The sequence below is a fragment of the Taeniopygia guttata genome, chromosome 5 (assembly GCF_048771995.1).
Source record: "Taeniopygia guttata chromosome 5, bTaeGut7.mat, whole genome shotgun sequence".
Lineage (NCBI taxonomy): Eukaryota > Metazoa > Chordata > Aves > Passeriformes > Estrildidae > Taeniopygia > Taeniopygia guttata.
The window spans coordinates 30,304,443-30,326,945 of record NC_133030.1 but is presented as its reverse complement, the minus strand read 5'-3'; the positions used below and the strand labels follow the sequence as shown (position 1 = coordinate 30,326,945).

The following is a 22,503-nucleotide window of genomic DNA, read 5'->3' as shown; positions in this document are numbered from 1 at the left end:
AGACCTCCACAGTTATCTCCTTGGAAAGTAAGTTTTATTAGCAAAGTGCATTCCTCTGAGTGTCCATGTAAGAAGAGTGATTTGACTTCCATTCACTTTTATCAGGTTTAGTTTAAGAATTATTCCCTTTGTACATCTATGCAGTTTCCACATTCACAGCCAGCAATGCTTAAGATAGTATTATGTCAAGAGATTTTTTTTTTTTTACTCTTTCTTCCATTAGAAAACATTTATTTAACTCAAATTTGGTAAGAAATATGTGTAGTAGTTGTACTGGGAAAAAATTGATTCATTTAAGTGATCACTGTAGATTTATGCTATTGCCTTGCCTTACATAAAATGCCATTTAAGGAAATGTGGGTGTTGAGCCTTTTAAATCTTTCGTCAGCAGGTATTAAGCATTTAGAGATCCAAGTCAATACCCTTTGAAATGGAATGCTCTGCTGTTTAAATGCTCTGATATAGTGCTGTTGGACAGTGGGAACATGATACCTTTATGATACCGTTGTTCCAACAAAAATCAGAATGGTGGCCGCTGGTTTTTCATGGAGCCCTAATGATTTACACCAGGCAGGAATGGGCCCCTGCTTCCTCGCCTGTGCTCTATCACAGTACGTTCTATCACAATAGTACCTGTTTCTGGCAAAGGTTGTGTAGGGAAAATTGCAGTGTAAAAAAGGTTAGATGTTTTCTTAGCTTGTAGCACTGCTCTCTCAGTCCATGGGTGTGTGCTGTGTTGCAGAGCCAACGTGCCATCTCCCAGCAGTCTCAAAAGTATTGCCCTCCTTCCGAGAGAGCCCCAGTGGAAGACTGATGAGACAGGATCCCGTGGTACACTTGTCTCCAAATAAGCAGGGTCATGTAAGTTATCCTCAAAAAGGAATTATTTAATGTTTTGCTTTTGCTCCACAAGTTCTTGATACCAAAACTGTTGTTCAAAGTTATATTTAGAGTGTCAGTTTAAAAAATAAGTCCTGTTCCCTACTAGAACATGGAAAATGCAGCACAGCAGGCCTGTTGGTGCCTAAATCCTATAGCACAGCATATTGAAATATTTACTGCTTAATAAAGATTTGCTGCCAGTTGATCAGCAGTCTCTTGTCTGTTATCTTGTGAGAGGCAAAGGATTACTAGAAATTTACAAAGCTATTCCTAGACCTCACATGTGAGACTTACAGTTTAACTAGTGTGACTTCTAATGCAATGCCCAGAAAGCCACTGCTTGGAGACAGAATTGTGATTTTGGTTTTGTATTTTCTCCTTTCTCATAACATACCTTGAACACTGTTGGAAGTCTGTCTCCTGGAATCCTGCTGAAAAAAAAACCTACTTGCTTTACTTGTTTTGAAGTTCTTAAATAGTAAATTGTCTTTCTGTGTCTGCAGAGTTAACCATTCATACCTTTGTGGAGACTGTCACTTCCTAATTTTTATACAGAGAAATAGATAAATACAGTAAAGCTAAGCTCTAAGCTTTAAATTACTCAGTAAGCTGTATTACTTTTTTTATTTGTATAGCAAGCTAAAATACAGAGTTGTCTTGCATGATGTTACTGAAAGTATTACTTGCATTTATTTAGATGTGTGAAAGCCTTTAATTGGTTCCAAGTCTTTAATTTGCTCCTGTTTGCCACCATTATTCTTTCAATGAAATTGGCAGTGCTGCTTTTAGATTATTAATTCATAGCAACACATTTATTATTCAAAGAAGAAAACACCAAAGAAACCCGAACAGTAACACACCTGTCTTCATATTCTTAGAAGCACAGACTAGTTTTTAAATTTAGATTGACCTGTTTTTCATGAGATGTATTTGACTGCATAGTGATTTAGTACATAACTCATTACCTTGAGTGCCAAGTGCAATACTGAAATTATTAATGCTTGCATTATTCTGGTTTAGTCATTGTTAAAGTAAATCTTTATTATGTGGACAGATGGATGGGCAAGTGATGAAGTTCTTAATGAAGAAAAGTTACTTTAATTTGAGATAACTAGGAGTCCAGGTCAACTTCATATTCACCCATTTTCCTGTCAATTCTTTCTTTGTATTAAATAAAGACATGGATGCTGATGATTCCTTGTTCTCAGTATGCATCTGTTCCCTATTTCCTTCTGAAAACAGAAGCAGTATCTATTTTTTATATTTGTCTAGGATCTCCATGTCTGTTCAGTAAAATGAGTAGACAAATAGAAAACTTTTAAGTCCCCTTTCCATCAATTCATTTTTTCCCATGCCATGTGGTCATCCAACAGGTCTGTTGCCTGCTACTTACTTTCTGATTCTGTAGATGATCAGAACTTATATAAGTTCAATAGAATTCAAATGGATATAAATACCCCAAAAGTAGATGAGCTAACTGAGCAGTAAGTGTATGACAAGAAGTTCTTCTTGAAATGGGATATTCCACCACTATGAAATTAAGGATATTCAGTTTCTTAGTAATAGTGGGCTGTAACCAAGGACAGGTCATACAAACCAGCCAGGCACTAGCATGACCTAATGGGATCATTTAAAAGCATTATATTAAAGCTTCTTTTCATGCAGCTCTGCTTTTTGGAAAACAGTTTCACATTAGAGAAATAATGGTTCACTGGTCATTTACAAAGGACATTCCTGCTGAGGAGGAAAGACACCCTACTGCCAAGACAAGGAAGAGAAGTGGCTGTGCTCTCCTTTGACTTTTTGATAGGCAATTGGATTACTAAAATAGCATTCACTTTCTGTGGATTGGTTATATTTCATGTTCTAAAACATTGCAGTCATAAAATTAGAATATTTTTAATTATTGCAGTTATAAACCAAGTCAAAGTCTACATAGTTCAGCCAATTTCATTGGACTGGGCTGAGCAGAACTGTGCTTGAAAGGAACCACCACGAGGTATTTTGGGACAAAATATAATCGACTCAGGCTTTTTGCTGCTTTCCAAATCCATAAGAAAAGTTTTTTTATTTGACCCAGAACAGAGGATGTGCATTGTGTTGGAATCCAATTTTTAGAGTTTATTAGTCTCCTCAATGTATCTATCCAATACCTCCAGGTAGGAGAGCTCATACTGTGCAGTGGTGGCATTTGTAACCCTTTATTTTCTCTTCTCCATTGTCATAATTTTGTTGTTTCTGCTGTAGTCTGACAGCCACTACTCCAGCCATTCCAGCAGCAATACACTCTCCAGCAATGCCTCCAGTGCTCACAGTGATGAGAAGTGGTATGACAGTGGAGAGCGCACAGAATCGGAGCTGAACAGCTACAATTACCTTCAAGGGACATCAGCGGACAGCGGCATAGACACCACTTCCTACGGACCCAGCCACGGCAGCACCGCCTCCCTGGGGGCTGCCACCTCGCCCCGCACAGGCCTGGCCAAGGAGAAGGTGGCCCCGCTGTGGCACAGCTCCAGCGAAGTGGTCTCCATTGCAGACAGGACATTAGAAAAGGACAGCCACATGGACCGGAAAGCTGAATCTTCACTCAGCCTGGATATTCACAGCAAGAGTCAGCCAGCCTCCAACCCTCTCACAAGGGAGAACAGTGCATACAGTTTAAGTGATGCTGTCTCACACACGAGGTAATTTTCACCTCCTGTATGATGCCCCCCCCCCCTCATTTTCCCATTCTCACTCTCTAACCTATCAAAAGTGAGAAGTGGATGTTGAAGAGAGGGTGTTCTATTTAAGTTAATCGGTGTTTTAAAAGATTTCACTGTGCAGAATGCTTAAAAAATTAAGACCACCTTTAATCTTCATATCTGCTGCTGCTTATAGTACTAAAAATCTTTAAGAACGTATTCTGTACTAAGCTGCTACTACTGAATTATCCATAAGACGACATGTCTAATGTGTTCATGGGGAATATCTTGTAACAACTGCACTTCATGGGTGGATCAGGAAGGAGATCCATCCATGTTATTAATGAACAGTTTCATATTTGGTTTATTCTTAGTCTTGCAAGTACTCATTTCAGATGTTTTGCATTTCTTCTCCCAGTCTTTGTGTTTGGAAATCTGCTCACAGTTGTTATGATCAATAATGAGAGCAATTTGCTTGGGAGTGCCAGCATGTAGATCTTAGTCTTATTCTGCTGCAAGACTGTGGATATGACAGGTTACAGTGACCTTCCTTCTCTCCCTCAGTTTTGCCACTTGTAAAATCAGAAATATCAAGTATGCGTGTAATGTAATTAAACACAAATGGAAGATACCCACTTTACAAGTTAATCAGTGCTGCTAGAAGCAGAAAATATTTTAGACCATTTTCCTCACCTATTTTCTAAGAAGTATTTTGTGTGCTTTAAAAAAAATATCCCTACTCTATCATACTAGCAACAAAAAAAAACCTCAAGCAACACAACAACAACAAAAAAACATAGGTCTTTCAGGGAGGATGTGGGATCATTATAATTTGTTGACCTTGTGGAGCTTGACTGTTGCATTTTTATTCTTAAGGCACCTCTGTTTCCAGTGTATAGCAAAAATACCTGCAGACTAGAAGTCCGAACCAATTTCTGGTAATTGTCTTGAACAAAGCCACTGTGCAAGACTAGATGCTTGAGAACAGTTCACTAACTCCTCATACAGAAGCTACAAATAAGGGGTTGTCCTAGAGACCATAATGGTCTCCATGTGCTTTGTCATGGTAATTCTGACTTAGTAATCCATTAATAGTGGTCCCACTCTGCTTTACTGCGTCTCTTTGTTGGCCATTTTTGGCACCAAAGCTCATGCTCAGTTGATGGAAATACCACCCAGTTGTTTGAGACTCATGTGTTTCCAGTAGCTGCATATGCATGAAGGACTCGATCCAGTCTGGAGAAAACACTCTTCAGAGGGACTTACTTAGATTTCTGGCATATTAGTGTGTTCTACTTTCTTGAAGGTAGAAAGTCTATATGATGGTTGTCTGCAGTGTTACACCTTTTATTTTAAGATAAGCATGTTTTATGTGCATTTTTTAACATTCAGTAGAATTTACCATATGTCCTGCAGTACTTGTCGGACTGTAACTGGAAGTGACATCAAGTGTTGAGATTCCTATACAAAATGCTGATTGTAATAAAGTTAGTAGCATCATAATTTGGAAGGATTTTTTTCTGAAGTCACTTAAAGAATCCTAGAAAATTTATCTAGGTCTTGGAAGCTTTATTGTAAAACCTAATGGAATGGCATCTTTGTATATCTGAGGTTCTTCAAGCACCAAATAAGGTTAGTTCCCTAGGAAAGCTGAGAAAATTTTATAGAAAGAAATACTTGCAGAGCAGGCACACCATGACAGCTCCCCTCTTCTTTGAATATACTTTGCAACATGACTACAAACTGGCGTCTATGTTTTTGTCCCTTTATTTATTATATTATAACGGGTTTCCAAACACGGTGTTTTCTCTAGCTGGTGTGGATTAATTGACATAATGTTTCTCTGATCATATTGAAATTATTCTCTCTTTGTAATTTTGGAGTTGTTACTGAAATTTCCAGATAAAGGTTTCTGGGGCTTTATTCTGGAGAAAACAGTTGAGGTTTCTTTTGGCTAAGTTTAGTTTAAAATTCAGATATTAATAATGCAGTTCTTTGCCAAAAGGAGTAGTAGAAGTTTGTAGAACACGTGGGACATGATACTAGAGAAATGCAGAAATACTTGCACATACATTGTTTGTTGTGGCAGATTAAAAACAGATTGACTCATGTTCCTGTTTTATTGCTTTTTATTTTTGAAGACTAGAGCATGTGTTTGCTGCCTCACAATCAAACAATGGCGCAGTCTGGGATAAAAAGCTTTGAGTTTGTGTCTTGTGGCATCCTCAGTTGGTGGTTGCACACTGAACAGCAGTGGAACCTTAGGTCATCCAGCTGTTTGCTTCCAACTCCTTTCTCATTGCTTCCTCTGTGGAGGCACAAAAGCTTGGAGCTGGAGGCTGGTTAAAGTGGCACTTCCAAAAGACAAGGGCAGATTTTGGAGATTATTATGGAGATGCCTGCTGTAAGAAGGTGAAGAAGGGGAGACGAAAGAAAGATTCTGAACAGGCTAGTTTTCATGAGAAATGAACAGCTTAATTGGTGTGTTTCTCTGTTGGCTTCTAAATTGCTATCCTTTGTTGCTTCCACTTTTTTATCTTTTGCCTGTGGATGCCATAATGTCTGGAGTGTCTTTAAAATCAAGTTTCTGAGCAAGAAGAAAAAGAATATGGCCTTAAAAAGATCTCTGTGACAAAAGAAAAGAAAATAACTACAAATTAGAGTGTTTGTGTCTGTAGAAGACAAGAGTGATAATTACTGCTCAGATCATTTAGTGGTGCATAAAAGAACTTGTACCTGAGAACTGGTGGCAAAATGTAAATTATAGTGATTAACTTTTATAGCAGAGCTTCTGGTTGGGTTTTATTTTTCTTTTCCACCCCCATTACCAAAGTCCTTCCTGATGATTGTGCAGATTTCTCATAGCATCCCAGGAGAACTGCATTATGTAGGCCAGTAATTATACAGAATCATTATAGCTGAATGTCATTAAATGAAGCAGTATGTGCTGATGGCATGAATTCCTTACAAAAAAAATTAAATCAAACTTTCATTTCTACCTAAGCTATACAGTTTCTTATGGTCTTCTTACCAAAATTAAAAGGATAATCTTGACTATTTGTAATCAAGTATGTTTTTCATTAATTCTGATTATTTTAAGGTACTTAAAATATTTTTTATTGTAGAGTGCTTTTATGAATGGCTCATCTGAAATTCTTGCAGACAGTCATGTAGTATTTGAGTGTTTTCATAATTCAATCTTTAGTGTCTCAATAATTGAGGTGGTAGATAGGGGACCAATAGTGACCATCTCTGTGTCCTGAGAAAGAGGACTGAATCTCTTCCAGATAAAACTAATCTGGTCTAGGTATCTGTTGCAGTATGATGAATTCTCTGCATGCTTCCTGGTGTCAAATGTTATAATGACTTTCCATCACTACCATAGTGCACCAGCTCTGATTTACTTTTTGTAGAGTGTAAGCAGAGCCTTTTGGTCTCCAAATGTGCTCTCATTTAACAGTTGTGTCTCTTTGCCTGTTAGTATCCTGTTGACCTGCCTGTGTTTACTGGTAGGGTGAAAAGCTTCAGTCATATCCACAGTTCTGTGCATAGTCCTGAAGCAGAATACCCTTCCAAAAATACTATATTGTAAGAACCACACCTCAAAATATGCAATTCTCCTTAAAGAAAACCGTATTTTAAATTGTATGCTAATTTTACTAGAATTTACCTCTTGGTGCCTACTATATTATGAATATTATAATAAATATTCAAATAATACCTAAAATGTACAATGTGTATTTATAGTATGCTGTATAATACATATTATACATACATAAGCATCTTATATAAATTTATGTCAAGCAAATTAACATCAGTTGTTGCCTTCTTTCCCCATTAAGTAACATTAAGGCTCAACACCATTAGCTTATCCAAGGGCTGGATATTTATTTTTACTGGTTTTTATTAACAAACAGTTTGTCACAACTGGCACTTCCTTGAGAAATACCTGATAGGTTGAAGAATTCTGAAATGTGGGCACAGATTCCTTTCTTCTTTTTCCCTACACTAAAGCACAAGACTTTTGTACTTCTTGAGTGTCTTTAGGAGGGGGTAAAAATGGCAGTTTATGCTGTGGTAGTGATACCTTACAGATGGGCTGGTTTACTCAGCATGTGTAGGAGATGTTTTCAGTATTGGAAGAGACAAAGAGGGAATGAAGAAAAATGTACTGCCTGTTTCCTTAGCTCTTAATTTTCTCTGCTTTCTTGTTATAAGTGATGCTTCCTTATATCTGTTACAAATATGAAGGTTGTGCTGTGCAGCACCAAATGTATGGGATTGATGGACAGGAAAATAGCTTCCTGTGTTTTCTCAGTCTACTGTCTTTTGTGTAGGCCTTTCAAATGTAGAGATGGAGGGAAGGAAGAAATATAATTCTTTAATACAAAATCTGTATTGTTGTAATTTAATTTGTATGCACATGGAGAGGTGCATCTTGCCCCTGATGTGATGTCCCTGGGCTGCAGCAGGCAGTAGAAGGCTACATCCACCCAGGCTGCTCATCAAGCCCACAGCACTTCAGTGCTGGGAATCGTGGTGCTTAACTTGAGCTACATGAAAATGAAACATATTTCAGGGTGATTCTTTTGACTCCATCTGGTGTCAATGAAGAGAGAGAAGAAACTCCAAAGCATTAATTCTCCCTGCATATCTGAGATACCTAATTTAAGACAAGCAGAACCACCACTGACTACTACAGCAGGAGCCAGACAAGTGGCATAGATTAGGTAACTGACTGCTTAAGACTAAATGTAGGGGGTATTATTCTCCCAGGTGGCAACATAAATTTAACCTAAGTTCTTTTTTTCTGTTTCAATAAGAGGGATAGACTTGAAAATGCATTGTTTTATTAAGTTATGAAAAGATTGATGAAGAATTTTCTGCTATGCAAAGGAAGAAGAGATTATTCAGTGACTTTATTTAGCCTTCCAGCTAATTTTTATTTCTCAGTCAGAAACTGTTCTTTACCACGGGGCCATCTGTTTTAAGTTCCTCCACTGCACTGTTGAATCCAGGGATGAAAATGTGGATAAGTTGTGTAGAGAGCTGGTAGAAAATTGGTCTCCAGATATATAATGCTATTTCAGTATTAAAGCTGTACACAATGATTTCCTGTTATTGTGCTTATGATGACTGACCTTTTAAGGTTGTTACAGTAAATACTGTCAAAGGCCTAGCACTCCTGATAGGAAGCAAGTTCCATCAGATTTGAGCATCAGCATACCCAAAGAGTATCTTCCATCTAAAGCCCCTCTCCTCCCATCAAGCTGCAGTTGGTTTTCCCAGCTCCATTTTCTCTCTTGACAAATGGTGATGTGTGTTAGAGACCTGCTCTAACTTCTCAATTTAAGTCTTTTTGTTCCCTTGCAAATGCTAAATAAATGTTTTCAAGTGAAATTCAGGAAGCCCTATTTTGAAAGATGTATTGGTTTCTTTTTTAGTTTGTTTTGGGGTTTTAGAGATGTTTCTTGTTGCTTAAGTTCCTTCAAAATATGTTTTCTTCTATAGTCAGGAATTCCAGCAAGAATTTGCACTTTGATTCTTTTTTGCTAATTCAACTAAAATCACATATATTACTTTTAAACTGCCTAATGACAATTTCCCATTTTGTGAAGGGTGGTTATACTGTATCCTTAGAGGTTGCTTGCCAAATTTTTCCATTACATATGAGTTGCTTTAATGAAACATTGGTGGAAGGCCCTAAAGAAGAGCAAACTGGTTTTGCTACTTTATCTGCTGTTGATAAGAATTACATCTTGTGCCCAGAGTTCTGCTCTAAAATCAAACGAGGCCTGTATGCACACATTTGAGGCAATTTCTGTCTTTATGTTCTTCTCCTAGTACCATGAGCTCACGACACTCTGCCAGCCCTGTTGTCTTCACCAGTGCCAGAAGCTCACCTAAAGAAGAACTTCATTCTGCTACTTCTCCCCAGCTCGCACCTTCTTTCTCCTCCTCCTCTTCCTCCTCATCTGGTCCTAGGACTTTCTACCCTCGCCAGGGTGCTACTAGCAAGTATCTGATCGGATGGAAAAAGCCAGAAGGGACAATAAACTCAGTGGGGTTTATGGATTCAAGAAAGTAAGACTTTTTTTTTCCTCGTTTGATCACTTGCTTTAATTGTAAAAGAAGCATTTCCATCTGTGACAGTTCTCTGTAGAGAAGAGCTCAATACTGTTTAATACAATGCTTCATCTTCTCTGGAACTTAATCTCTAATCTAGTCTTCTTGGAGTATGGTTTAAGTATGTGATAGTTGGCTAATCTCATTCCCTGTTAACTTGTAAAGTTGGGGTTTTTATCATTTCTAGAAAGCTGTATGGATTTCAGTCCTATTAAAACTTATCTTTTCTTGGGACTTCTTAAAGGTGACTCAAAATGCTATTTGAGCAAATATTAAAAATCCTCTTATTGTAGAGCCTGAGTTTTACTTAAACCTCTCATTCATGTAGTAGTACTGTGCACGTTGTGCATTAACTCTGGCATTCCATGTTGCCTTGTTAAAATTGCTGCCAGTATCCAGTCTAACTGGCTTAAAGCAAGCCAAGATATCTCAGCTTTACAATATGCAAGTATCTCTTTCTGAAGAGAAATTGAGAAACAACTTACTAGTGAAAATATTGTTATATTGTATGACTCAAAAAGCAAGTAGCTCAGAAAGCCCATTTCAAAGTAATTTATTCAAACCTTCTTGACTGAGTCAGGCGCAGTATCCCTAGATGATCCCAATAACTGGCTGTCAAAAGGAAATGGTGAAACTTCGTGATAACTACATTATTAAAAGCCGGTTGAAATATTAAAGCAACCTGGTGATTTGCTGCTTTTCAGCTTACTGAAGACACGTGTTTCTAGCTTTGTATAGAATGCATGTTATTTTAATGGATTCGGTCCCTTATTGGGAAAATGTATTACATTAACCTTTCAATTATTTTATTGTATTGCTAGTTCATGTTTTTAAACAAGCTTAGTGCTTCCACAGGTATCCACTAAGGTGAGTCTCTGCTATAGTAGTGAAACTTCTTACGTCCTCTCTGCCCTCTACTTAGTTCTTTTCTTTTAAAAACTTGAGGGTGCTATAATTCTTGTTTCATTCATACCTCCTGCCCCAGGGCTTTGAGACCTGAATGTGTCTGTTCCATTTCGTTTAAGACGTCACCAGAGTGATGGCAATGAAATGGCCCACCCCCGGCTGCGGGCGTCGGCAAGAGACCTGCGGGCATCCCCAAAACGAGCCTCCAAGTCCACTGTTGAAGAAGAGCTGAAGAAATTGATAGATCTTGATAGCCCAACACCTGAATCCCAGAAGAATTTTAAGGTATTTTAAAAAGAGAGATAGGATCTTTTCTATTCTCGCCCATAACAGGAAAATAAAATGCAAGGCATTCCCTGAGTTCTCATCATGGACAGGAAAGAATCTCTTTGCAACTGATTACTGGAGAACTGATTTGGTGAAAAGTTTCATTATTACAGTCCCCGCAATATTATTACAACTTTGTGTGCAGATTTAAAGAGACTAATATGCCAAATTGCAAAGAACATTTAGTACTGCTGGGTTATGGAAAATCCTGTAGTGTCGTCTTACATATTTTAACTGTTCTCTGTTGCATCACTAGACAGTGACATACTGACAGTACTGAAACTCCTTGCAAAAAGCACACTTTTATACCTCACTGATCCTGTTACCAAAAATGATCCCTAAACTTAAGCTGATATTTTTGCAGAATAAGTAGAAACATTTCCTAATGTGTTTCAAAATATGTTGAATAACGTGTAAGTGCATGTATTAATTTTTAGAATCCATAATCTGGAAGAGAATGTCTTGATTTCTAGTCTTCATGTACAGCCAGTGCTTGTCATTCAGAGCCAAAATTGTTTCCACAGCAACCATGCAGAAGAGAGAGCTGTAATTTCATTTTTTGCTAGTAAAAACCTGAAATGGCTTGTTAAAGCTTGTAAGTGTGGCTTCCATGCACAGATTATTTAAGATGTTGCTTTTCAGACCAGAGATAAAAAAAAAATGTTATTGGCAAGATAGCTTTTTCTTAGATTTGTGGTAGTTCTGAGAGGAACTGGGACATGGGTGATGCGAAGACCTCCTTGTTCATTGTTTTGAGCAAGAGAATTGTTCTCATTCCAAGATATCTTCCCAAGTTTGCTGGTTTTCTGCTGTGGGGTTAGTGAATCTTGATCTTTATTTCCTGGTTGCACTTTGATGAATTTCAGCAAGTTAAAAGCATTCTGTCACACCAATAAATTGCATCTTAAAAGTTAAATGTCACTTTAAAAGTAACTTAATTCTGCCTACTATATGACTTAGATTTCATCTTACAGAAGAAGTCTTACAACATAAAAATTTTTGACCAAATTTCAACCAAACTGTAAAGAAATGTTATGCCTTAGAGACAGCTATGTTGCTACAGGTTTCATGAAAATCAGAGTCTCTGCTGGTTGGAATGGTCATGATAGCAACTCTCTGGCACTGGCTTGAGAGTGCAAAACTCCTGGCTACCCCAGCATTGCTTTCTCCTGTGTGGAGCATGGGCGAAGCTGGACAGATGGTGGGCATAAGACACAAGCTATCTTATTCATGGGAGTGCTTTTGATTCAAATACTTCTGAAGACCCACAGCAGTGGTGGATGTTTCTTGTTCTTCATAACAGGAGACTTCTAATTAGTTGGCATTTGCTGGTGCTGTGCCTGCAGAAAGGCAGCCAACCCTGTGCGATGGGAGAACTCTGGTTTATGCAGCATTCAGGCTCTTTCTGTATCCATTTCTCTGCTACATATCAGCTCCAGAGTCAGCAGGGGCTGCCTGAGATTTCCACTTCAGGAGAAGTTTGAAGGGTGTTTAAAACTTAAAATGTGAGATAGGCTGAAAAAGTCTATATATGCTACCTAGCTATAACCTCCTTAAAAGCCAGTTTCTTCAGTTCTTTTTCCTGTCCACTCTGAAAAACTGCTATGTAAACACTTGCTTTCTTACTTAAAAAAAGTTTAAAAATATTACTTCAAAAGTTTCTTTATTGATTATTTTTTTCTCATTTCTTTTTATTTGTGTTTATGAATGTATAGTCACACACTCTGTCCTGTCAGTCTCCCTTTCCCAGCACTCCTACCACAAGGCGTGCCTTGCAAAGGACTTTGTCAGATGAGAGTATTTACAGTGGTCAAAGGGACCACTTCTTCACCTCACGGGCCTCACTCTTGGACCAAGCCATGCCAAATGATGTTCTGTTCACCAGCACCTACCCTTCTCTCCCAAAGTCGCTGCCGTTACGGAGACCATCCTATACTTTGGGAATGAAATCACTGCATGGTAAGTGGATTTCCTATTTTTCCTCTTGCAGAGGAATCCTTTGTGAATCATCTTGGGGGAGAATGTTTGTTACAGCAATTGGTAGTTCCATCTTGATTTTGCTCAGATGAGGAGACTCCAGTCACATAACTGAAAATGTAAAAAAGGTCAGGAATTTAAATTTTCCCCTCACTTCAATGGGTGGAAGATGGTATGACTGGTCATGCATTTGCCTTGTAGAGGGAGCACAGAAATTTGCCTCACTGGCTGCAAGTTTCTCATTTCTTCCAAGAGTCAGTTTTGGGTAGATCAGTTGGACCAATGGACAAATAATGTATGCCTGGTTATCCACCAGAGAGAACTTTAGGTGTCAGTTCCCTATTGTGAGATTACAGGAACAAGCATGATTAGAAAAATGATACAGAAGTGAGTAAATACTAGTGGACATTTAGAGACACAGCTACACCAGATACAGCTTTTATTGTGCCAACTGTATAACTGTTTTTAAATTCATTCCTTTACGCTATTTATTTTACAGCACTTGAATTACTTATTTTAGTCACACAGTCAACCAGAAAAAGTTATTTGTAAAGTGCTATCAAGAAGATGCTCAGCTTTCCCCATTAGTTTACTGAAAAGTTTCAGTATGATTATATGATGAGTTGTGTGTTGCTGCATGTGAATGTCACAGTGAGAAATGGAATTTTCACAGGTTCCCACTGTAATTCATAGCTGAGTGTATTTTCCAGAAATAGAATAGAAATGGAGGTAGATCTCAGGGTAGGATTCTGCAATGTTTTCTGAAGACGTACATATCTGCTCTGATTTAGTCATGTTTTAATATGTTTCAAGAGGAAAATGCAAGGCTATCAATAGATCCAACTCACTGTGGTGGGCTCTAAGAACAGTCTGTATTTAGCTACACAGGATACATTTGACAGCAAAGGCTGATGAAGAAATCTATTTAAAATTCTTTTCATCTGACTGTGATCACCAGGCATCAGTTTGCAGTGTTGAACCTGACATTTTCCTGAGCTGTTGTGTCTGTATAATGTGTTTCTTGCATAAGAGTTAGGAAACTGAGCTCTTTTCATTTCTATTTTTTATATGCACTAAAATAACTTTGTAGACTTGGTTATGCTTGTAACTGGATGGAGGATGTAATTTCTGAGGCCTTGGGGTCAGAAGATTAATGATGTCACCAGAGTACAAGTGGAAAGCAGCACTTTGTCTCTTTTCATTTAAATGCTGTATTTTCCAAAAAGAAAACTACAAAGCCTTCTTTTGTTACCATGTTCTCTTCCACCCTAAATTGATAAGTCCTCTTAGCATATAACCTTTCTACCTCTGTTGACAAAACAAGATTTTCCATCTTCTGTAATACGTAGGAGCTGCATGATAAAAGGACCGGCTATTTGATTGGCACGCAAATTGTCTTCCCACACACACCTCACTGAGAAAAGGATTAAGTAAGCCAGATATTTAGTACCACAAGTATTTGTTGGCTTCCAGTTATTCAAAATTCTTTAAATTTAAAGATTCCAGAGCACATCCATTTTTTAGAGGAAAATGCTGAGCTAAAAATGCTTGTATTTACTCATCTGCCTTGACAATCCTAGTCACATTTTTAAAACAGGTAGCTTTTCAAATAGTTAGGTTTTCATCTAATTGCATGTATCTCTTCACTAACTGGAAATATTTTCATGTTAACAACCTCCAGAATAACTCTTTTGAGAGCTAAGACAAGAATCCTCAGTGTTAATAATATTGAGCCAAAATTACACTTACGAAAAGTGAATCCACACAGACACAAAAAAATACAAAGATTTCTGAGCAAAGAAGTGAATGCAATGTAGCTTTTCTAGTCACTGCTCCCCAGGCAGCAATATGATCTAGCTGAAGTTGTTATGAATTATTTTAGTTATTAGACTACCAAAAAACAAAAAAAAAGGGGGGGTAGGGGGGAGGAGGGGAAAATAAACAACACAACTCAGGCATTTTGGGACTGTATCCTGCCTGTCACACTGTCTTTCTGTTCTGTATGATCCTTTTCTATAATCTTCTCAGCAGCTTCCTCCCAAGTGCCCAGTCCATCTTCTCCCCCCCTGCCTCTTTCTCTTCTGATACTGCCTACAAGGTTTTCAAAACTACTTTACATCCTGACAGAGGGCATGGAAAGGGAAGTTGCTGTTTCTGAGCTCACACATGTGACCCGACATTGCACATTTTTTGATTGTCCAACCAATAAACTGAAATAAAGTAGATAATTTTTGGTTTACAGTTTGGTCTTGCCCTAATTAGTGGTGAAAATCTAAGTGTTTCACTTTTGATGTTTTAATTTGCACAAAAATTACAGGGATTTTGAATCCTTCTTTCAAGCTTGCCAATACTTCCATAGTGAGCCATGTAACAGTTTACAGGTGGGTGTGGCTATTTTTTAGTAAAGATCTGAAGGTTTTGCTGAACTGCTGAGAGATGTGCAATGCTCTTGTTCTGATTCACCTTGGTAGGCTTAATTCAGCTCCCTTTGGTTTGCAAGATTACAAAGAGGAGGGGGAAAACCTTACAGTTTTGGGTTGATTTTTGAGTTTTTTGGTGTTTTTTGAGGCACTTGGCTGAAAAGATTAAGGCAAGTTAGAAAGCAGCTGAATATGCTGGCTTTAGAAAACAGCTTTGTGAAGGGCTGTATGTGGTGAACTGCAGTTGATCAAACATTCTTCAGAATTTTGGTTGATTTTGAAAAGTACTATGCCAGAAAAATTAAGAATAGGGTATGCAATATATTAAGAAAGGGATTTTCAGATATTTTTATGGAGTTTATAATCTGTTCTGTGTCGCTCCAGGAGAGTTTTCTGCCTCAGACAGCTCCCTGACAGATATCCAGGAGCAAAGACGGCAGCCCATGCCAGACCCTGGTCTTATGCCATTGCCTGATTCTGCCTCTGATCTGGACTGGTCAAACTTGGTTGATGCTGCCAAAGCTTTTGAAGGTAAGTTTTCAGAATGCAACACTTGGGAAGCTGGCCTTTGTGCACATTTCATTAATGACTGTGGGTTTTGTGGTTGTTTGGGTTTATTTTAATCCTGACTTTTAGTTTTTTTGTTCTTAATTTTCTACTTAGTCTGAAGCTTAAACTCATTTAAAATACCTACTCAAGTATTAAGAGCCTTCATATGAAACTTCGTATGTAATACTCAGATGCCATTTCTTCATACTGGAAATCCTCAGTGGTATGGTTTGGCCAAATCTTTGTGAAACTGGTCACTTTTCATTTCACATAAAACAGTTGCAGGCAGCTGGTCTGGGAAAGGCACAAAAGTGCAAAAATAGAGTCATATGGTAGGGGAAAAGCACACTAAAGATTGCTTGCTTACTGCGCTAGTGAGAGCTACACCTAGTGCAGCTGAAGCTTACTACAAGATAATTTGGGAAATACCCCTTGTTAGTAAATACATTTTCTTTGTCTCTGCATAACCCAAAGATGTAGATTTGCATGTATGTGTTGTTTCATCCTATGGCATTTTCCATCTCCATGACACCTGGTAAACTGAAGGGAACTGTAAACTCTCTAGATACATTTGAACTTAAAATGCAGTTTAGACAAAAGAGAATTTGTTATTAGAATCCAACGGAAAAGTCTTCTAGGTGTGTGAAACAGAAGCGCTCATTTGTAATATGTGCATAAATGCTGTCCCACCTTCATGGAAGTATTTTTTCACTGATCTCGAATCTTTTAGACCTTATTCAGCATGGCTGGAGAAGTCTGTGAAGTAATCTGATTTCTTGGCTGTTCTCTCATAGTAGCCTTAGATATCATTAGGACAGTGTGTGTCTCTATGAGTGTTAAGATTTACTCATGTCTTCTGCTCTGTTGCCACAGAAGTTGTAGGAGCATCCTGGCTTATATTTCTACTGTGCAGTTTTGGGGAGAGTATTCAATGTAAGACATGGACTTAAAGAAGAGATGAATTTGTAGTGATGTTTTTTTCACCACCACATATGGGTGAAACTCAGGTTTTAACACATTTCCCTGTGATTGGCAGTTTCTCTTTAAAGAATCCCCTGGTTTTTTGTGAGATTGATTTGACTGTCCTCATTAACCTGAATCCCTCACTTGGTAGGCCCTAGACTCACTTGTGTTTCTCTTCAGAAGTGTGAACACAGTCACTGTGGTCAAGATAACAAACTGACAACTCAGATGAAGAAAAGCTGGAGTAATGTGTTAGCTGGCAGCTTCACCTCACTGCTATAAAAATACATTCAAATTTGACTTGGAGAGGGATCTCAGTATAATTTCATTGGTGTTTGGTTGTCTGGTCTCAGTATAATCCCAGTCTCTAGTCTCTGACAAGTGCCAGTAGGGATTGACACATACCAAGAAGTCTATATTCTGATTTGTGATCAGGAACACTGCCTCTACACCATTGATTGGTGTCCTCAGCATGAGCCTCTGAAGTTACAAATTGTAGTATCTGTACCAGCTGAAAGAAAAAACTGCCTGGATCCCTGAGCTGCAATAATCTGTACGATAAAAATTTACCAAACAGAAAAAGACAACACTCATCTGTTTCCAGTGAGAGCCCAATAGCTGCTGAGGTTCATTTATTAAGCTAAAGTCTTTATATTGCTGTTTGTCACACCATGTGATGGTATTTTAGAGATGTGTAAGAACAGTTTTGAACAGTTTTTTTTAACAGTTACCGGACAAGAAATACACACACAAGGCAGGGAAGAGGTTTCATGTTTCAATCTGAAAATGTTCTATAAGACACAAGGAAAAAATTTCAGGTTCTGAAAAATGACATTGGTCAAAATGCACACAGTGAGCTTTTCTTTCCTCAAGATAAAGGCATTCTTCATAAAGTGAAGGAAGCAAAATATAGTTGCTAAGTTATTGGGTGGTATCATGCAGTTGTACCCAGGAAGATCTGCTTGTACTTCCTGACTCCAGTATAGTGGCAAACCTACTGCAAACACTTGCACTGCCAGTTTGCTTCTGTCAAGTGGACATTGGTATGTCATATCATCACTTTACCTTGCTTGAAACAGACTGAAATTGCTGAGATGCCGCAGTGTAGCTGTTGTGGTGTGCATGAACAAATAATTATTACTACTGCCATTGTTTTTCTCTGTATGTTTGCCTTCTCAGTTCAGCGAGCTTCATTCTTTGCTGCTGCTGATGAAAATCACAGACCTGTGAGTGCTGCTTCCAGCGGTGATCAGGCTGAGGACCAGCTTACTGCACAGATAAAGCCTTATACAGGGTAAGTAAATACACCAGATGTGCAGGCTTTCCCAGCTACAAACCAAGGAAAAGTGTAGGGATGTCTTCATTTGGAAGCCATTTCCAGGCTTCATACAATAACTTTGCAAGTTCTCATAGACAGAACTGAGAGGTGAAAATAAAAGAATTTTAAGTCCAGTTGAATCTTTTTGCAGGTTTTTTCTTGTCTGAGATGTTCATGAAACTGTCAAAAGCAATTATAATGCAAGGCATATACAGTGAATTCAAGTGGAAAGAAGTCAGGTGATGAGATGACCCCAAGTAATCATGAGTTAAATTTGCTCTGTTGTTTAATGTGCTGCATGTGTTCCATGTACTCTTTATTATGTTCATTTTGTGACCTCTTGGTGCACACAAATGCATACCTTCATAAAGCCACTTGGTATAGACAAAGCTTCTAGCTACCCCATGTGAAGACAGTAAATCATACCAATACTATTCTTGTTTCCTGCTTTCAACAGTAAAGAATCTCCTCCAACTCTTGCCTCCAAAGTGGACCAACTGGAAGGTTTGCTGAAGATGCTGCAAGAAGATTTAAGGAAGGTAAGCATTTCATCTGCAGAAGGATTTGTAAGACGTGTATTTAGTTGGTGCTTGGTGGTGCTAATAACTGTGTAATCCTGCTTTTCCGTGCCTGGGCCTGTGGCAGTCTCATCCTTGTATGAGAAAAAGACATTTCTTTGCTACTTTTCTCAGGCTTCTAATTATGCAGGCTGGGATGGGGTGTCTGAATTTGTAGGCGTTTGATTCCTCTGCTTAAATTAGGAGGGTGATTCACAGTACCTCCACTCCTAATTCAGGTGACACTGCAAAAGGCTTGAAGTTAGTCTGTAAAAATGTATCCTGCTGATGAAAAGTTGACAGTGTTATCTAAACCTGTAATTTCTAGGGTGGAAACTTCCTGTATCGTTTTAATGCCTATTTGGACCAAGAAGGATTTGCAGTAGTGAGATGAAGTTTCTTATTTGCAGGAAGATTCCCTGCCCTTTACTTAGTTAACCATCAGCACTTGTACATACAGAACAGGTCATGGCCAATTTTATTGGACCATCTGGGGAGTCAGCGTCTGTATTGGGATCTAATACAAAGAAATCCTGTTCATGCAATCAAAACACGGACAAGGAAACATCACTAATGTCCCTTGGATGTAAACCCATGTGTTACTGCACATAAAATCCTTAAAAAGAACCAGACTTATGCTCTCTTAAGAGATTCCTTCTGCTCTAGGTAGATAAGTAGCATGACCTAAAATTTCCACTAAGATCTGTATTCTTCCTTATGCCTAAGGAAAAAGAGGACAAGGCCAGCCTTCAGGCTGAAGTGCAACATTTGCGGGAAGACAACTTGAGGTTACAGGAGGAATCCCAGAATGCAACCGAAAAGCTGAAGAAATTCACCGAATGGGTTTTCAACACAATTGATATGAACTGAGAATGGTGTACGGGGAAGGAAACTTTCTGTTATGGATATTATTACTGGGACTTAAGCTTTAATGCCACCTTAATTATGACATGTGAAAGTATAGTCAGAGCAATTCCCTGTTCTTCATCCTCCAATAACCCTTTTTTGCATCTCTGCGTGCACTCAGAACAATTGCAGATCAACAATCAATGTCTGCCTTTTGTAGAAAAAACAAAGTAAATAATTTTAAAAAGGTAAAATAAAAAAATAAAAGTTTAACTGCTAAAATGTGAATGTCTATTTTTTGCACATTGTCTCTTTATCTGTTATGTACAAAATAATTTGGAGGCCAGGATCAGGCTTGCTGTTCCATCTGCCTCTGTTTCCATTAACTCCTTTCTCTCTGTTTCAGGTAATCTGCTTTTCCTTGCAGCTTTGGCAAATATTATGACATCTAGAAAATTAGAAAGAAATGTTTACTTTACTGCTCTTCTAACATTGTTTTCTGAAGTATGCCACAGACAAGGGGATGTAATGCAATGTTTTAGGTGTCTCCTTAGCAATTTGCGCTTGGTTACTAGTGCTACCTTCCCATACATTGCAGAGAGCGTGTGTCCATAGTGTATGGTACAGTACGACCAGCATCACAGCTTAGAGAGAGACTAGAGAGGTGAGCCATGGGTGAGGCATATTGTCACACATCTATTGCATTAGCATTTCTGGTGGCCTTTGTTTCCTGTGGAAACAATGGCTGCAAGTACCTTTACAAATAGCAAAACGAGGCATGCTGCGGTTCATCCCACATCAGGCAGGCTGAGATATAAGCAATCCAGCAACAGTGCTCAGCAACAGCACCCTTCCCTTCCAGGGGAGTCTGGTGCTTGTGTATGTGCAGGAGACTTAAGCTGAAGTTGTAAAGAGATTAAGATTTTTTTTCTCCCCCTGAAATGTCACCATGAAAAACCACACAAACTGTCACTGTGTACCTGCCCTCCCATTCTGTTTCCCTTGTTTTCTCAAATCACAGCAGATTTGAGAAAAGTTGATTCAAGTTGTGTTTTCTTGCATGAGAGATCTTATAAATCCTTTACTATGGAAGATAGAGGAATATGTAAAGGGGAATTAGAGAATTGTATTTTTCAAAGCACTGGGACAGGATTGGAGCTCTGAAATCCTGAGTCCCCGGTGAAATTGTCTCATATGAGATTTCCCAAACTTCTTCATGCCAGCAAAGTTGATTTCTTTTTCTTTGAAGGAACAGCTAACTTGCCACAACATGTTACCTCTACAGAAAATACCTTTAAGGTGTCAAAATACAGCTTTTAAGCACTGCGGTCTGCACAGGCATTGAACTGTGTGGTGTGCTGAGAAACCTTTTCTACTCCCTTCTGAGGATATAGTTACTACCTTAGTAAATATTGCCTTCCATAAAGTGCAGTGTATTTGGGGGTTAATTTTGAGAGCAACCTCTCACTCCCCTTTATCACATTCTCAAATACACAGATTAAAATCACTGGCACAGTCTTGTCAAAGACTTCCATGCTCTCTTCAAATCCCTTTTTCACGATCTTTAATCTTGCTGCACACAAGTACACACTACACTTCAACCTCAAACTTCATTTGTGATGCTAATCCCCATGGAGTTCTTCTCTAATGTTTTGTCATGGAAATGGATCTCTTTGGAGCTATTTCTGGAGTGCTTTTGTAAAGGTTTAGAATGTCTTGGGTTTTTTAATGACTTGTATGAAGGAGATTTATATAATGCCTGATATTATTTGTAAATGGGAAATATTGCTAACATCTCTGAGCATCCTGAAGTCTTGCTTTTATTCTCTTTTATTTTAAAATTTGGTTTTATTTTATTTCAAAAAATATTTTGGGACTTGGGGCAGACTATTTATTAGAGTTTTGCAACAGAGTTCTTCTTGTATGATGCCACTGAAGGCTACTTGTAAAATTCTGACAATAAAACTCATTTTAAAGGTTCTTCTAAACCATTTTCTGATTTTGTTGGCTTTGTTAAGACTTTACAGAGTGTCCATTTCTTCTGCTTTCTTCATGTACCACCTCTCTCAGTACTTATTGATACAGGAGTTCCATTCTCTATTAGATTCCTATTTTTTATCCCTTTGAAGGCCATTACTTGGTATGTAAAAAACACTTAATCCCTTGATTTTTTACTTGTATTATTGCACAAATATATCTTTTCCCCCCATTTACAAGGGTTTGCTACCTTTAGCGGTTGCTCTGGACTTCACCACAGTGATGTAAAGGAGGGGCAGTGGTTTTAATTTATCAGGATTTATCAGGACGATAAATTAGGACTGACTTGTGCTGAAGCTAATTTAGGTGAAAACCAAACTGTCCTAGCTCATCTACCCAAGGACACACAGCTTTCGGTGTCCCAGAGCCAAACCTGCAAGTGTGCAACATCAGGTTTTAGGCTTGGGAGGGTGGGGCAAATAATCAATTTGTTTTGTTTTCCAGATCTCCATCTTTCTCTTGGGAGATGACCTTGGAAGTGTTTTGAACAGATGTTTTTTTGGCCCAGTGAATCAGCATTCCACACAGCTCAAAAATGTGGAACTAGGTCAGTCTTCAGGAAAATGTCTTCCAGTTCACTGAATAAATCCCCACAAGGCATGTGGGGAAAGAAAATTCATCTCTTTCTAGCAGTGAAGTTACCAGACCAAGAGAGCTGTGAAGCAGCAAGAACAAATAGAAGCATCTGATGAAAAATTGAGGTTGAATCTTGTAAAGGAAGCTAGATGCTGTCTTACCATTTGTAATTGGGTCCTGGTAGTTGAGCTGAAGGAGAAAGCTTCCTTCAAGTCAAAGAGTTGCCCTGTCCACATTCATAATCAATTCATGCTAGAGGTTCCCACATGCCACCGCACACAGCGCTAGGTCAGCCTAGACCAGGGCAGGATCCAACCTGCAGGCATCTCCTT

At 38.4% G+C, this 22,503-nt stretch overlaps 1 protein-coding gene across 5 annotated transcripts in view; it reads left to right on the top strand.

Annotated features, from left to right (window-relative positions):
• SIPA1L1 (signal induced proliferation associated 1 like 1) overlaps positions 1-21,549 on the top strand; it is a 198,051-nt gene extending 176,502 nt beyond the window's left edge. For 4 of the 5 annotated variants that reach the window (XM_032748800.3, XM_041716655.2, XM_072930069.1 and 1 more), the window contains 9 exons: positions 743-861; positions 3,130-3,569; positions 9,414-9,653; positions 10,721-10,886; positions 12,644-12,887; positions 15,710-15,856; positions 18,017-18,131; positions 18,613-18,694; positions 19,439-21,549. In XM_032748800.3, coding sequence (XP_032604691.1) covers positions 743-861; positions 3,130-3,569; positions 9,414-9,653; positions 10,721-10,886; positions 12,644-12,887; positions 15,710-15,856; positions 18,017-18,131; positions 18,613-18,694; positions 19,439-19,582 — 1,697 coding nt within the window. In that variant the 3' untranslated portion in view covers positions 19,583-21,549. The remainder of the gene's footprint in view (positions 1-742; positions 862-3,129; positions 3,570-9,413; positions 9,654-10,720; positions 10,887-12,643; positions 12,888-15,709; positions 15,857-18,016; positions 18,132-18,612; positions 18,695-19,438) is intronic. The other variant, XM_072930070.1, reaches the window with a different exon arrangement.
• The last annotated feature ends 954 nt before the right edge of the window (positions 21,550-22,503 follow it).